This window comes from Lates calcarifer, linkage group LG16_LG22 (assembly GCF_001640805.2).
Source record: "Lates calcarifer isolate ASB-BC8 linkage group LG16_LG22, TLL_Latcal_v3, whole genome shotgun sequence".
Taxonomy (NCBI): Eukaryota; Metazoa; Chordata; class Actinopteri; family Centropomidae; genus Lates; species Lates calcarifer.
In genome coordinates this window covers 3693513-3710069 of record NC_066848.1, presented here as the reverse complement: position 1 = coordinate 3710069, position 16557 = coordinate 3693513, and the positions used below count along the sequence as shown (strand labels likewise).

At 38.0% G+C, this 16557-nt stretch overlaps 2 protein-coding genes across 2 annotated transcripts in view; both read left to right on the top strand.

Annotated features, from left to right (window-relative positions):
- Positions 1-70: 70 nt before the first annotated feature.
- Positions 71-1974, top strand: gpatch11 (G patch domain containing 11). The gene is made up of 8 exons (XM_018680290.2): positions 71-236; positions 408-634; positions 720-761; positions 859-979; positions 1067-1157; positions 1284-1397; positions 1498-1579; positions 1661-1974. The coding sequence occupies exons 1-8, from the start codon at positions 187-189 to the stop codon at positions 1714-1716; spliced, it is 783 nt and encodes a 260-aa protein (XP_018535806.1). The 5' UTR covers positions 71-186; the 3' UTR covers positions 1717-1974.
- Positions 1975-2685: 711 nt separating this feature from the next.
- Positions 2686-16557, top strand: part of LOC108885817 (uncharacterized) — a 33339-nt gene continuing 19467 nt past the window's right edge. The window contains exons 1-13 of the mRNA XM_051076640.1: positions 2686-2965; positions 3541-3667; positions 3769-3926; positions 4015-4138; positions 4785-4852; positions 4947-5096; positions 5234-5366; positions 11916-11983; positions 12072-12162; positions 12720-12781; positions 12873-12963; positions 13296-13354; positions 13489-13608. Coding sequence (XP_050932597.1) covers positions 2859-2965; positions 3541-3667; positions 3769-3926; positions 4015-4138; positions 4785-4852; positions 4947-5096; positions 5234-5366; positions 11916-11983; positions 12072-12162; positions 12720-12781; positions 12873-12963; positions 13296-13354; positions 13489-13608 — 1358 coding nt within the window. The 5' untranslated portion in view covers positions 2686-2858. The remainder of the gene's footprint in view (positions 2966-3540; positions 3668-3768; positions 3927-4014; positions 4139-4784; positions 4853-4946; positions 5097-5233; positions 5367-11915; positions 11984-12071; positions 12163-12719; positions 12782-12872; positions 12964-13295; positions 13355-13488; positions 13609-16557) is intronic.

Sequence of the window (16557 nt, the reverse complement as noted above, 5' to 3'; positions counted from 1 at the left end):
TAAAATACACATCTTCGTCTTAATTATTTCCCGGAACTTCCGACTCGCTGCGTTCGTTGTAGCTACTCGGAATGTATACTCGAACGAACCAAACATCCGTGTAGCAAATACAAACGCTCAACTGGATAGGTCAGTGTTAGCTGGGGCGGTTGCTTTCGACTTGTTTTCTTTTTTTACGTGGCCATAATGTCTGATGAAGAGGAGGATTATATGTCTGATGCATTTCTCAGTAAAATGTAAGTGTTTTGTTCGTCTGCTGTTCTGGATTAAAACCTGAGGATGTCGACATTGTGGCGTTGAAAACCATGATTTAGAAATATAGAAGTGGGAGTTTGCAGTCATTGCTCTCAGACTAACTGCCAGTTTTCTTATACTAATATCTTTCCTAATGTTGCCCTGTCTTTCAGACAAGATGTGAAACCAGGAGTCAGCATGGTGAGGCGGGTAAAAGAAGCGATGAAGAAGGAGATGCAGCAAACGGAGAAAAACATTAGGAACCGTCAGAAAACCTACAAGGAGCAGGAGAAGGAAAGTCGAGAAACAGCTTTACAGAGCTCCATCAGCAATGAGAACAAGGGATTTGCACTCCTGCAGAAAATGGGTTACAAAGCGGGTCAAGGCCTCGGGAAGAAGGGCAAGTTTCTGCTTTACTGGTTATCTTATTTTACATGTTTTGCAATTATTGCGTGTATTAATGTTCATTTGTGTCACCTCTTCAGGAGCAGGGAGGGTTGATCCAATTCCTCTAAACATCAAAACCGGTGGGCAATACTTTTCTTTGAATTAAATGTGTGTTTGGTACTGACATGTAATCCAACCGATGGCTTACGGTGTATTTTCCTGCGTGCGCTGAATCAGACAGAGGTGGAATTGGGATGGAGGAGGTGAAGAAAAGAAAAGCTGAGGAGGAACTTGAACATTATCGGCAGAAAGTACGAGCCAAACAACAGAATGAGACCAAATCTCTGGAGGATTTTAGGTGAGGTTTGTAGTTGACTGTGAGATGCACCATGCCAAAATGTTTCTTGGTCTGTGTGTGTGTCATCTTGGGGCTTTTTCATTCCAGGTCAAGAGTAAGGACGGAGAGGGAGGAGCGTAAGATTGAAGGAGATCTCAGAAGGAGTCAGCGAGCCTGTGAGCAGCTTGACAGTCAGAAGGTTGGAGGAATTACAAATGTAGCACGGGCTCATCAGGACGTCACTCTGCAACGACAATTAACAAAAACATACCAGGAAAAATGACCATGGATTAATGCAGTAAATTCATTTCTCCTTTCATTTCAGGGCATCACTGTCCCCAGAGAAGACTGGTACTGGCCGAAAGCAGACGCTGACGACGAGGAAGAGCATGAGAAGGAGGAGGAGGAGGAGGATGAAGAGGAGATTGTAGAATTAACTGTGAGTATTCACATGATAGGAGATTATTCTATGACAGTATAAACAATATATTTGCATACTCTGTGAGACAAGTCATTTGGTTTGTGCCTCTCTGTTACAGTCCTTTGACAAACTGCAAATTCTGACATCCTATCTGAGAGGAGTCCATTTTTACTGCATATGGTGTGGGACCACCTACAATGGTAATAGTGATGACAACATGGCTGCAGTTTTATTGCTTTTGCTGCTGTATTTCTATATTTTTCTTTGTTTTTTTCTTACAGATGAAGAGGACTTAAGCTCTAACTGTCCTGGGGATACAGCAGCAGATCATGACTGAACTTAATTTAAAAAGAAAAAAAGTGCAGTAGTTCTCGGGTGAAAATGCAGCTACATATGTGCAGACAGCAAGATTTATTTATCATCCTGGTTGAATCTATTGTCGGACTCTAAAAAACAACACTGTTTGTACTGTTTCTGAGTGGTTGTCTTAGTTTATTTTTAACATTAAGGAATTATGTTATAAGTTCATGATATCTTTTTAATATTTCTATTTTGAAAAGATATACTGTGTTTTCATTAAATGTTTTAAAACGTCTACCGTGGCATCTTCTGTATTGTTTTATTTTAGTAACTTTAAGTACCAGAAATTACTATGGCAGTTTACAGATGAGTTAACATGAGTCTTAAAACTATTGGTACTGTTATTATTTTAGTATCCTCTGCTGTCACCACTGGATTTCAGTAACATTTTTCTTCTCAGCAGAAAATCTGAATCTGATAAGTGCACTGTAGCAGTAAATAAACTATGGCTGCCTTTTTGCTTGTTTTAAAGATCCTGGCTTACACACTAGACAACACCTAAATTGTCAGTGTCTTTCATTTATGTTTCTGAAGCGCTGAAACACAACGCAAATGTTTTGTGTTAACAATTAACTACAGCTCCCATGAGTCTCACCTGTAGACGGCGTTATTAAGCCTCCTGGAAACTATAGTTGTTAAATGCTAATGATTTAAAATAAGCGTTTTGACAAGGTGAACAACAGGTAGGCACATAATTTATTAAAGCTACAAACATTTGAAGCTGCCAGCAAAACAAAACATTAAAGCAGACATTAGTTGAATGTTTGTCAAATATATAATTTTCCTTGTGAGTTGACGGCTACTAGCCAAATCTAGCTAACGTTAGACTAACATTTTTCCATTTACCATACATTTTTCCCAGCCGTATATTCATGTTATGCTACATCGATTTTGGTATTTCAGACCTCACTTGAACGCACCACGTATTGTGACGTTTGCAGTCTATGGACGTTTACCGAGAAACCGAAACTTAACTGAGGGCAAAGACTAAATCGGAACTGGGCACAGCCTTACGAAGACATGGAGGCAGCGTGAGATGAAAACAGGAAAAAATATGCACTATACTGAGATTTGCACATTGTTTATTTTATATTTTGTTACTCGGAGTCGTAATTTATAATGGAAACGGAAAACTACGTCGCTAAACTGAACGAGTACTCCCAGAGAACCCGCTTAGCGCTGAGATATGAAGACGTTGGAGCTATTGGCCCGGATCACATTAAAACGTGAGTCTGATCAGTTGTCTGCAAACTCATGCATGAGTGAGAACTTCAGCAGGACAGACCCCTACTAAATGGAAGCATAGTATGTTTCCATATAGATGCATATTGTCACGCACCATGTGTTTACATATATGTGATTATCTGACAAACAGCAGAAGTTTTTGCTTGTAGAAATACTAGATAAGCGATAATATTCTTCATGTTGCTTCGGGCCACTCAGTTTCCCCAGGTATGTTTATTGTAACATACCTGGGGAACAGGTTTGTTATAACATATTGATTACATTCTCTCAAATTCACTCGAGATAATCTGTGGAAAATGGGAAAATGCAAAGGCTGTGATGGATGCAAGGGTGATGAAATTCAATGTTCGTTGAGTATTGACTGGACTGTGTCTGTAGCATCAAGTTAAATACTGAAAAAGAACTGTTTTGAAACCAATACACCAAATTTTCAGGTGACAACAAGCTCTAGTGCCAGCACAAAAATGAATTTAACAGTAAGGTTATTCACATATAATAAAATGCAGATTCATGTCTTTGCATTGCATCCTCCATTTCTCTTATAATCCTTCCACAGGTTTACAGTGAGAGCAGTTTTGAATGACAAAGTGTATCCTGACGGCGTGGGGAAGAACAAGAAGGAGGCCAAACAGCAGGCAGCTAAAAACGCCCTGAGAGGCCTGCTGGAGGAACCAGCTGAGTGTGTAAGATGCTGATTTATTTACCTGCTGCATGTGTCCGTTTTCATCAGAGGACAGAGGTGGTCACACGTCTCCTCGACGTATGTTTGCTGTTTTTTCGACAGACAGAAAACGCAGCAGAAGCTTCCTCTGCACCAGTTCTTCCTCAGACAGGTACCATTAACATCAACTACATCTGTTGGCTCAATGAATACGGTCAGAAGAACAAGCTGATTATAAGGCCTGTGGAGTCAAGCAGACTGGGACCAAATTACTCTTCTCTGTAAGTCTCCGCAGTGTATCCTAATTTATTCTTAACTGTTGAGTCACCATATAAAGACACATTAAATAAAATGTTTGTGTGATATTAGTTGTTGCAGGTTTGTGGTTGGTGATAAGGAGTACCCAGCTGGATATGGGAAAACAAAGAAGGAAGCCAAGGAGGAAGCAGCCAAGCTTGTATATCACGAGATATGTGGTGGTAAAACTACAGAGGTAAGTAGGAATACGCTTAATTAAAGCCACAAAGTTAACTTTGCAGAGCAACAACGTCAAGCAGTTAAGTGGTTTTCATGTACAGAAGACAAAGCCTATCAATCGCTTGACTGGAGCTCCGACTGTGTAGTCCCATTCACTGAATTCATCAGTGTATATTACCCATGATCCCCAGCTAATAAACACCAAACTCTGTTTATAATTCTTGATATTGTAAGAGTCTCCTGGCTGGATATCAGAGATAAAAGCTGGTTTTTAATGACTTCTAAGTCTTTTTAACTGATTTACAGTTTGGCATTACTCTTGTACTTGCTTGGCCTGATTCCAGCAGTTTAAGCTGCTGACTATCATTCAGTTATACAGAGCAAGAACAGGTGTGGAGTGGGAATGACAGAGGCAACATTCTCCCTATTACAAGTCAGTGAACCATCAGAATTGAATGATTGATTTTGAAGCAGTTATTTTAAAGTAAAATAGTTGTAGTATACAGTAGTAATGATGCTTTAAAAAGTCCTAGAAAAAGTGAAGAGGGAAGGAAGGAATGCCTGTCAATGATTGATATAGTCATAAATGAGAATACATTTTTCACATGTTGGCCACACTACACAATGAAATCACAAAGAAACCATACTTTTTTGTTTTTAAGCCTAGAGAGGACAGTGGCATATCGAGCCAGCAAAAGGAGGAATCGAGTCAAAATGTGTCCGAAATCTGGTGAGAACAAACTGTGTGAATGCATCGTCTCATTCTGATTCTGTTCGGTTGTTAAAGTTTTTAACTGGTGTCTGATTCGTTCTGGTTTTAACAGTGAAAAGGTACAAAACGTGAACATAAAGCCTGAAGATGGAAGCTTCACAGAGATGAATTTCATTGGATTGGTCAACCATTACTGTCAGAAAACAAGGCGCACCCATACATTCATCGAAGTGAGGAGCTGTGGCCCACCTCACAACCGTCAGTAAGTTCAACCTGAACCTCTGTGACTTGAACAGACACTACAGACACTGTGTGCTAACTCCTGATTAATGTTTATTTATGAGAAAAATATTAAAATGTTAACACAATGATCTAAACTATTTCTTAAAAACAACACAGATTCTTCTACAAATTAGTGATCGACAACAAGGAATACCCTGAGGGTGAGGGTAAGACTGTCAAGGAAGCCAAACAAAGTGCAGCTCAGCTGGCCTGGTCTGCTCTTCAAGAACAGTCTGACTGGGACAGCAAGGTATTATTTAAGTATTTCTTGTTCTTTTAATATGATAAATTGTGGTTTTTATGCCACCTAGTGTATTGTTAACTCAGGCTCATTGTTTTCTGGAACTGCCTTGTCAAATCAAACTGTTTCTACAATTTGTACCACAAATGTCAGCATGGGTGTTCACACTTCAAGCATCTCCTGGTAGCAGTAGATTACCAACAGCTGTGGTTTAACATCCTAAAAAATTAAAATGGATCCCCATAATAAAAATATCACATTGATGTTACGCTGATGATTACTACACTTATGTTGCACCCCGTGCCAGAGAGCATTAACTAGTAGAAAATATGACACTAGGTAACAGCCAAACACTTCCTTTGTGCTTTCAGATTACTTTAAGATCAGTTACGTCTTATGAGGGGACGCCAGTCAAGCTGTCCTCACCAGCAAGCACACCGTAAGGCACCGACTGAGAAGTACAACAGATGATAAAAGTTTAATGTTGAGATTATTCTAATTTGTCTCGCTCTATTTTCAAAGGGAACCACTGAATGCAAAATCAAAAAGCATGTCAACTCCTAGTGTTTTCACCAATTTTTCACCAACACCGATCCCTCCCAAGGCTCAGGTCTGTTATTTACTACTATCTACTACTCTTACATGGTGATGACAGGTCATTTTGTTATGCACAGTTGGTTGAATGAGATATATTGCTCTAATTTGCCTTTCATGTAAAAAGACCTTCACTTCATAATCCTTGGTTGAATTTCTGCCACTTAGAAGTTGATGTCTCCTCCTCTATGATGGATACTATGATGATGGATTTCTATGACCACTATGATGGGTTTCATACTTATGTATAAAATGGCACCTCTAGGGAAAAAAACACTTGATCAATAAGAAGCTAAACCAGTTTGATTATATTCAAGTATGTAACAAATGTTTTGTAATTTGAGTCTGTTTTCTTACTTCACAGGTTAAGGATCAAACTCCTGATTTGAAGCCCAAAAGAAAGTAAGTCATCTTTTGAAACCCACTATAAACCCACAGTATGGAATATTTCACATGGCATTACAGCTGATTATCATTTTCCGTGTCTTGTCAGAATTGCAGCAAATTTCCAAAATGCCTCCAGAAACAGAAAAGAGGTAAAATAGATCTGTTGAAACTCTGAAATATATTTAGTGGCTTTTTGCTTTTACATTGCAATCTCAAAATCATGGCTTATTTTTATTTATTAAGGCTACAAAGATCTCTGCAGAAAAGAATCAAGGAGATCCTAGTGAGAAAAAATCAACGCAGCCAGTAATGTCAAGGTATGGAAAGTCACTGAGGTATAATCTTAGCATAATTTAATATTTCTATTGTCTTTAGTTGTGTTCTTTATTCCAAAAATGGACTTACAATTGACAAAAAGACATCTTTATATTTTTAACTTCGTTTATGTTAATCTCAACAGATTTACTTCAGAATTTGACTCCATAGAGCGGCTCGGCAAAGGAGCCTTTGGTCGTGTTTTCAAGGCAAAACAAAAACTGTTGGATAAGTATTATGCTATAAAGATCGTACGCTGCAAAGAGTAAGTAAACTATACAATCATTCTATTTAATTTAATAAGCACTGCATAGTATTTTCATGAAAAAGAAATATTTACAAATGCAGTGTATAATTGTGTAGGCAATGTATCATTTTTGTTACCTTTTACAAACAAAAAAAGTTGCAGATGTAGTGCAAAATAAATTAAAAGTTCTATTAATTTAGTCTTGTTCTGGTATTTGATCAGAAAAGCTCTACGAGAAGTGGGGGCGTTATCAGACCTCCATCACTGCAACATCGTTCGATACTACACGTGTTGGATGGAGGATACAGAGTACCAGTGGGAGAGTACAGCTGACAGTAGCAGTACTTCGCAGTAAGTCTCTTTGCTCTAGTGTTCTTATTAACTATAATGGAGGTACATCATTTCTTTTTTCTTGCGTTTCTAGGTCAACCAGTATTTCACCTGCACAGTTCCTCTATATTCAGATGGAGCTGTGTGACCTCAGAACACTTAGAGTGTGGATCGATGAGAAAAATACTCAGAATGTGAAGAAATCTCTGCGAGACTTCAAGAGAAGGGAGGACAGTCTAACCATTGCTCTGCAAATAGTCAGTGGAGTCGAGTACATTCACTCCAAGATGCTCATCCACAGAGACCTGAAGGTGAGAGGATGATATGATAAAATCTGTATTTTTTACATCACTTCACTGAAGGAGTTACATGTTTATTTGTGTTCTTTTTAAAAATGTTTAGCCTGCAAACATCATGTTTGGGCGGGATGGAGAAGTGAAGATCGGAGACTTTGGTCTGGTCACTGCTGAGAATGATGACGATGCCGAGAACGTGATGGAGAGATCAGTGTACAAGGGAACCCCATCTTACATGGCTCCTGAGCAGGTTAGATGGTCTAAACAGACATTAACTTTAACAGACAGACTTTAAGCCATGTTGAGCACTAATGGTGCTGTACAGCACTGCTTTGTTAAGCTGGTTTTGTTTCAGTCTTCCTGACTGTCAAAGATACACAGCCTTAAATGAAAGTCACAGTCAACTTGGCAGTGTTTGTGATGAATGTCCTATGTGCCCTGGAATTGAACACCTGAACCAAGGACTGTCCGATAATGCTTGTACTAACTGCCACAAGCAAAGGACCACTGGGTTGGTTACATTAGACTTTAAACAGTTCTGAGGTGGCCCATGGCCTGGATGGTTGGATGAAGAGAATGTAAACAAAGAAGGTTTCACAGCACAGATCTCATGTTCTTGTTTTATGACAGAAGAGCAGGAGCATTTACGACCGAAAAGTGGACATATTTGCTTTGGGCTTGATATATTTTGAACTTCTCTGGAACCTCCCTACTGGCAATGAGCGGAAAGTGGTGAGTTTTTCCAAGACAACTGGAGTATTTATATTGTTGTCCAATATAATTTCATGAATTGCAAATTTCAACAGCATTATTGGACATCTGTGAAGCCTATTAAACATTCTTCCCTCCTTTGATCTTTACATAAATACCAGATTTGGGACGATGCCAGAAACCAAAAACTTCCTAAAGGATTTTCACACAATTTTCCCTATGAGGTACTTCAACAGTTTTTTTAATTTACTTGAAACATAAAACATTATCAGCCATAGAGTGGTGGTCCCTTGTTATAATACCCAACAGAGAAGAACTGAGATTGAGGGGTTTTTGCTTAGTTGTTAAATCCAAACATGGGAAATACTGTAGATTGGAGTGAAAGCATGTATTGATGTTATGAAGATTTTATATGGAGATTTTGCTTGTTGTTGTTGTTTCATTACAGAACCACATTATAAAGTCAACTCTGTGTGTGAAGCCAGAAGACCGACCTGAAGCAAGTAAACTGAAGAAAGGCCTGGAAGAGGTCGCTCATGCACTTCAAGAGCTAAAAAATATGCATCGAGACAGTAGGACTGTCTGATAGGGAACAGAGACTTATTCAAAGATCTGATGGGACATTAATAATTATGGAAAAAGGCATATAAACCCATTCATTTTATAATCAGCGAATGAAACGTGAAATTAAATATGTTCCATATTCACTTTCAATAAATAATTATGTCAGTTAATTAGTAATTATTAGTCTTGTACAAAACAATGAACATATTTTTCTAAATATCACAAAATAGCTGTAGCATGACTCCCATGATGATGGGAGCCATTAAGTCCAATAAAACGTCTGAGTTCAGTCACATGAGTTCACTATTTTAGTGGCATTCATGTCTGTAGTGAGCAGTGTGCCAGATTTATTGGTATTTCACCCAGGAGGGATTTTTTTATTTATTTCATTGTGCTGGTTATTGATACAGTGCAGAGATGCTCACCCTTTTTCTTCTCCAGTTATTATAATTGAGACTGAGTGTACTGATTTAAACCATTTCAACTTATAGTAACTGAAAACTGACGACTTTTGGGTCTGCCTGAATACACTATTAAAGAAAAAAGCTGGGTCTTAAAAACTATTGTTTTATTTTCTGTCTTTGACTGAATTCATTTTGCTATTATTTTACCAATGGGGCCAATTTGACAAACTTAATTAGCACTACAGGGCAAACAAGTAATGTTCATCACTGATAAATAACATTGTTATTAAGGTCAAATGGTGTCTGTTCTCTACAGATAAGGAGGGAAATATGAAAGGAAGAAAGTTGCTATGCTTGTAAATTGTTATCCAATTCTCTCAATACATGCATGAATGAAACAGCTCCTCTGGACCTACTGGCCCTGTTTCCCTTTCCCAACTTTGGGTTGGAAGTGAACCCCAACCACACATTTAGAGGAGGTGTCCCCTTTTTAAATATTTTTTCCCTGTTCTTGCAAGATTCTTAATGCCAATGGACAAGTACAAAGGCTGGAACTAAGAATGTGCAGGATACCAAATGTGCATCATTATTAACAAAATACAATTAAGAGAAAGAGGGAGTGACATCTCCACTTGTTGATAGTGCACAGCTTCCGTGTCCATGGTCTACGAGTAATTAAATGGGGATGACGTTTACTCAGAGAAATCGAAACTTAGGACTAGGGAAGGCTGCAGAATCAGAGAAGAGTCCTGATAAGCGGATGTGGAAGAAAAGTTTAAATGGAGATCGAAAAGAGAGACGTATCGTAACCTCTCCACCTTGTTCTAGCAGTTGTGGGCAATTTTGACTGAAATTCCGACTGATGGAATTTACGATGGAAAACGGTGACTATGTTTCTAAACTAACCGAATATGCACGGAAAAGAGGCTTGGAGCTGAAATTTGACGACCTTGACTCTACCGGCCCCGACCATGATAAAACGTGAGTCAAAAGAGATTATGATACCAGCTGCTCTTAGTTTTGCACATGGACGATGCTTATTCTGTCATAGTCGTGCCGCAGTAGTAGGAAGTGAGAGGATAAGCAGTCTCGTCCAAAGGTTGTCTTGGCGAGGCGAGGCTGGTGATAGGGGTGGTGGTGGTGGTTGGACATCAACAGTATCGCATGTACCCTGCCTGTACTTTTACAGCTTTAACATCTAAATACAGTATATCACAATAGTGCAAAAGAGGTTACTGTAGGATATTTTTAACAGCCTGGCTCACAGCCCTTCACAAAGTTTTCATGAGTATTAACAATTGCACAAAAGTGAGTACAATGGTGTCCCATAAATCAGGACAATGGTTTGAGCATTCACTGTAAGGCCACATATAAAGTAGCAGTGAAGATGTGACCAGACCTGTTTCCCTGCCATGTTAGTCTCAAGCTTCCTCAACTTGCTCTGTAAAATCATTGTACAGTAAATGATACTACTATTTATATTTAACTATATTGAACATTCACTGTTCAGTGTTGAAATTGGCATTGTTTCTTAATGTACCCCACCACCAACATCACCTCAAGTCACCTTGTGAGCGTAACCAAAGCTTTGACAATGCCTCTTCAGATTTACCGTAACAGCAGTCCTGAATGGTAAAACCTATGCCAACGGCGAGGGGAAAAGTAAGAAGGAGGCCAAACAGAGAGCAGCTGAAAATACTCTGAAATACTTGCTGGAGACAAAACAACAGGACCCATCTGACTCTGTAAGATTATCATCTCTCTTTGTCTGTTATCTATTAATGTGGTTATTAAGAGTGGAAGGAGAGTTCACAGTGTAAGTCTCATTGATGTTGTTGTTGTTTTTTGACAGATTAAAAGTACTGCTGAAAGTCCTACTGCATCACCTTATCAGACAAGTATCTCCGATACAGACTATGTAAGCCTGCTCTATGAGTATGGGCAAAGGAACAATGTCACAATAACACCTGTGGAGTCAATAAAAGTGGAATCAAATATTGCTTATCTGTAAGTCTCTATATTGCATTGGAAATAATATTAATTGCATCTCTTTGTTTCCATCTTAAAACTAATTAAGGTTTTTATGATATTAGATGTAGGTTCAAAGTTGGTGATAAGGAGTGCCCAGCGGCCTCTGCGAAAACAAAGAAGGACGCTAAGAAGGAAGCAGCCAGGCTTGCATGCCAGATCTTGGGTGTGAAGTCTAAAAACAAAAGGACAAATTTCATTGCACTTGTCAACAACTACTGTCAGAAAACACGCAGGATCCACAATTTCATTGAAGAGAAAAGAGCAGGTCCAGCACATGACCCTAAGTAAGTATGAGTGAACCTCTGTAACTTGAGTAGAAGTTATGAGCTGACTTTTGATTGATTGAAGAGGGTGTACATTATTCAGATCCTGATATTCCCTCCTACCTACACAGATTCTTTTATAAATTAGTGATTAATGACAAGGACTACCCGGTAGGTGAAGGTAAGACTAGCATGGAAGCCAAACAAAGTGCAGCTCAGCTGGCCTGGTCTGCTCTTCAAGAACAGTCTGACTGGGACAGCAAGGTATTTAATATTTTCTGTTATTTTAAAATGTTAAAATATGGTTTTAATGTCACTTAATTAGATTGTTAGCATACATAATATTCTAATTTTCTATTCCTTTTCAAATATTGTGTATAGTTTTTATGTCACTTAAGCAGAATGTTTCATTTTAGGTGTCCTTCAGGTCAACAGTGTCTGAAGACAGTGGGCCAACAATGTTGTCATCACCAACATCTACACTGTGGGTACATGCTGACATTATTGATAGAGCAGATGATAGAATTTCATACTGATGAAACTGCACTAACATCATTCTTTGTAATTCAAAGGGAATCTTTTAAGGCATCGCCCCAAAGTATGGAAAGGAGTACAACTGAATCAGCATTACTCACAGATTCATCAAACCCCACTGAGGCTCAGGTCTCTTTATTTTTTACATTTCTTTGTATAGTCATGGAAAATAAAGAGCTGGACATTGTCTTCTTCATGTTTTCAGAATAAAACATGTTTCTGTGTCACTGTTGACTAATTCCTAGACTGAAACCCACTATCAGACTGTCACACTGGCCAAAGTCCTAATCATAAGTCATTTAAGCAAGGCATTGCTCTTTCTTCTATATTCTTGTGCCACTGTATTAAGAGCATAAAACTGTAGAAGAGGAAGAAAGCATTTATTATCACTGTATTAAAATACAATGAAATTTGGATGGTGCTACTCCCATATGGTGCCACAAAGTAAAAAAAAAGACTTATTAGAAAATAATCTCACATGCATTCTCCAAAAACAGAGTTTAGATATGTAAGCTGTAGTGAGTACTGCTGACTAAAACTGACTGTGGTTTGACATGAAAAAAGCTAAAGTTGCTCCTCTGAAGGTAGTGTCAAGCAGTACTACTACAGGATAGATGATTTTCTTTGGAGGGTCCTACACTGTAAAAGATGAATTTCATGTTATTTATTTATTTATTGCATTTTAGGTGTCCCTGAGGTCTGTGTCTGTGGACAGTGTACCAACCCAGCTGTCAACACCATCTTCACTGTAAGTCACTTGTTTGATACTAGAGTCAAAGCAGATTGTCGAGGTCAATACAAAGAAAGCTCTACTCATGTCCCTCATTTTATTCTCCAAGGGAGTCTCTTGAAGCATCATCACAAAGCATGCCAACGGGTACAAGTGACTCAGTAGTCTTTACAGATTCATCAAATCCTTCTAAGGAAAAGGTTGGTTATCTTTCTCATTATTCTAGCAACTCTGGCAAAGTTCAAAGAAAAAAATCCCCCTTCTTTAATATTATACTATGTACTATATGCTAAATACTATGTGCATAGGGAAAGCACCAGAATATAGGACCAAGAAACCTTAGTTTATGAAGTCACAGGAAATAGAAAGTTGCAGTATCTCTATCTATGAAGACGGAGGCTCTTAAAAAAATCTATCTACACCCTGGCTTTTCAACAAAGTGGGCAACACATTGGTCAAGTTGCCATTATTGTTTTTATTAATAAAGTTTGAATTTTCAGCCTTTTAAATCCAGTCTTTATTTCACTCTCAGGATGCTGACACAAACAAAAATATGGAAAACAGACCAACTGAGACAAGAAACCAATCACGGTATGAACGTTTTTGCTTGTTACCTCTCCCAATAATTGATTTACAATCAGGAAGACATGTCTGTGTTTTTTATTTTACATTGTTATCTTTTTCTAGGTTGGTTGATGCATTAACAATTTTGTTAACCTCTACAGATTTACCTCAGACTTTGATTCCATAGAATGTCTTGCAAAAGGAGGCTTTGGTCGTGTTTACAAAGCAAGAGATAAACTGATGGACAAGTTTTATGCTGTAAAGACTGTCCGCAGTAAAGAGTAAGTCAAGTTGGTACAGTAAGTTTTCAGTGCACACTGCAACATTTTTGTAAGCTATTTTTTGTGCTCCTTTTGATCAGAAAAGCTCTACGAGAGGTGGGCGCATTGGAAGAAATCCTTCACTGTAATATTGTTAGATACTATACTTGTTGGGAGGAAGATTCAGAATATCCATGGGATATTACAACTGACAGTTACAGCACTTCACAGTAAGTCTCATCTGCTTGGTTAGATCTTTGCTCTACTGCATTTATTTACTATTGTATAAAGATATGTCTTTTACTAGATTTCTAATCTCTAGGTCTACCAGTAATTCATCACGAAAGTACCTCTATATTAAGATGGAGTTGTGTGAATCCAAAACACTCAAAGACTGGATAAATGAGAAGAATGAGGGAACTCTGCAAGAGTCAGAGAGAAGAAAAGAAAGTCTACCCATTGTCCAGCAAATTGTCAACGGAGTTGAATGCATTCACTCACACAAACTCATCCACAGGGACCTTAAGGTGAGACTCAAGATGCTGAAACAAAGTTGATCTAGTGCATTGGGCTAGTTCACACTGGTACACAGTACTAGCACGTCTTCCCGCTTACTTCCATATCATACTGTGTTCCTTCACTTATTATTTAACATAGGTACATTTGTTACTATTATTTCAGGATTTGCCAGTTTCTGCTTTTATTTTCAAAAAACCCAGTGAAGTGTATGTATGATAATAAATGTAGTGAAAAAGACTATGTTTTTAAACTTTAAAGTACGTTTTTTAATAGGCTGCATAGTTTTTAATGTATTTTAACAGCATCTTGTCACCATGCACACCCTTAACTCAGAGTGAACAGTGAACTCAGATGTCTGCACCAACTCTGATCAACTATTCTGGTAACAAAAACTCAATTCAGGGTTAAGTACAGACTTTTTTTAAACCATGTAATCTGCCAACAGTGTCAGAGCCAACCCAGGCAGCCTTGTAGTTAAGGCGTGGCCATGAATTTGCCATAAAAAATGTTTGCTTTTTTCAACAATAACCCCACGCCTGTTTGCATTGTAAGTCAGTAACTAACTCTGCAGAACCTGTTGTATTGGAATCTAAAAGATATGAATAGGAACGTGTGCGTTGCTCTCCCACACAAATAAGACACTGATCACACTATCTTTGTCTTTTGTTTCTCGTCCTAGTTTTTTGCCTCCTATCACGTTGGTGATCTGTCTAATCAACATAAATTTAAAAAAACATCTCTTACCCACTTACTATAACTGAGGTTCTGAATTTATCAGACGATTTCTGACAACACTACTATAACCTGTGGAGCTACATGTTGAATGTTTAAATTGCTGCTTTTGTTTTTCAATGGTTAGCCTCCCAACATCATGTTTGGACGGGATGGAAAAGTGAAAATCGGGGACTTTGGTCTGGTCACTGCTGAGGCTGATGACGATGCTGAAAATCAGACAGAGAGGACAAACAAAACAGGGACCAAATCCTATATGGCTCCTGAGCAAGTGAGATGGTCTATGTTTGTTTACAGTCACTTTTGTACAGTACTCAGTACTACCTGTGATTTAGAGCATATGTAAGACATCTGAAGTGTGCTTTTTTAATACTGTTTTTACTTAATCTAATTGTTTTATTACAGAGGAGCAAAAAAATGTACGACCGTAAAGTGGACATATTTTCTTTGGGGTTGATCTACTTTGAACTACTTTGGAACCTCTCTACTGGCCATGAAAGAGGAGTGGTGAGTGTTTCATATACAGAATATAACAATATGCTGTAAACTGTACTAAAGATTTACTTGTGACTTGACAATTGTAGCAAAAAATTTACATAGACCTACTGCATACAAATAAGAAACTAGCTATTTACCAGTAGGTATCAAAAGCACAGTATAGATGGCACTTAATCATTTTTTCTTTCTTACTTAGACATCTTCTTTCACATTATTGCAATGATTAGCTGTTTTTTCCCCCCAAGCCAACTAACACATTATTTCATCCCTTATCACTGCATGAATACTAGATTTTGAATAATGCCAGAAGACAGACACTCCCTGAAGAGTTTTCGTTGAAGTTTCCTGAAGAGGTACATTCATGTTCTCCTGATATTTTTAATAAAATAACTGATTTACTCGTCACGGGGCAGTATTTGTTGCAGTTGTTCATGAAACATCAAGGACGGTAGATGACAGTGCTCTGAGAAAATCTCAATTTCAAAAGTCTCACAAATGTTGCAGCATGACATTTGTTATTAGTTGTAAAAACATCTAAGTAGCTTTTTATGTTTTTTACAGAACCAAATAATTATGTCAATGTTGTGTGAGAAGCCAGAAGACCGACCTGAAGCGAGTACACTGAAGGCTGAGCTGGAAAAGTTGCCTCAGACACTCAATGCACAAAATATGTATCAGGAAAATGTAACTGTCTGACTATCACCAGGGGCCGTGATAATTCACAGGAGATTGTGGAAATGGATTTTATTTATAAGCAGGGAATGAAACACGAAATCAAACTGTATCATGATTTTAAAATAACAGCTGACATTTTATTCTATGCAGGGAATATGAATATGTATTTAAAGTGATGTCACATATCTGCCTTTGTTTTGTATTGAATGTGTAAAGTTGGAAAATAAAATTTTTATCTGGAGCTAAATGGTAATTTATTGGTCACTGGTAATTTAATGGTAATAACTTGGCAGCCCTCTCAACAGGCAGCACACAGCAGCAATCAGTAAAAATATAATTTGAGAGTTTCTGCTGTAGGTGTTCATACTGAAAGGTTTATTTCTGTACTTGATTTACATTTGTATAAATTATGTGGTATAGAAAAACACAACAATTAATGCATTCAATTGGCTTGTTAATCATTGTGCTTAGGAGTTCTGTGTATTACCAGAGCTTTAGACTTGAGACTTGGAAAGAAGAAAACTTGAAAGAAAACAATGTTCAGCC

Excerpts from the sequence above, each read along its gene's own strand:
- gpatch11 (XM_018680290.2), top strand. The coding sequence starts at position 187 with ATGTCTGATGAAGAGGAGGATTATATGTCTGATGCATTTCTCAGTAAA. Across the intron at positions 762-858 it reads TCCTCTAAACATCAAAACCG|ACAGAGGTGGAATTGGGATG; the intron begins GTGGGCAATACT and ends GCGCTGAATCAG. Across the intron at positions 1,158-1,283 it reads AGCAGCTTGACAGTCAGAAG|GGCATCACTGTCCCCAGAGA; the intron begins GTTGGAGGAATT and ends CTTTCATTTCAG.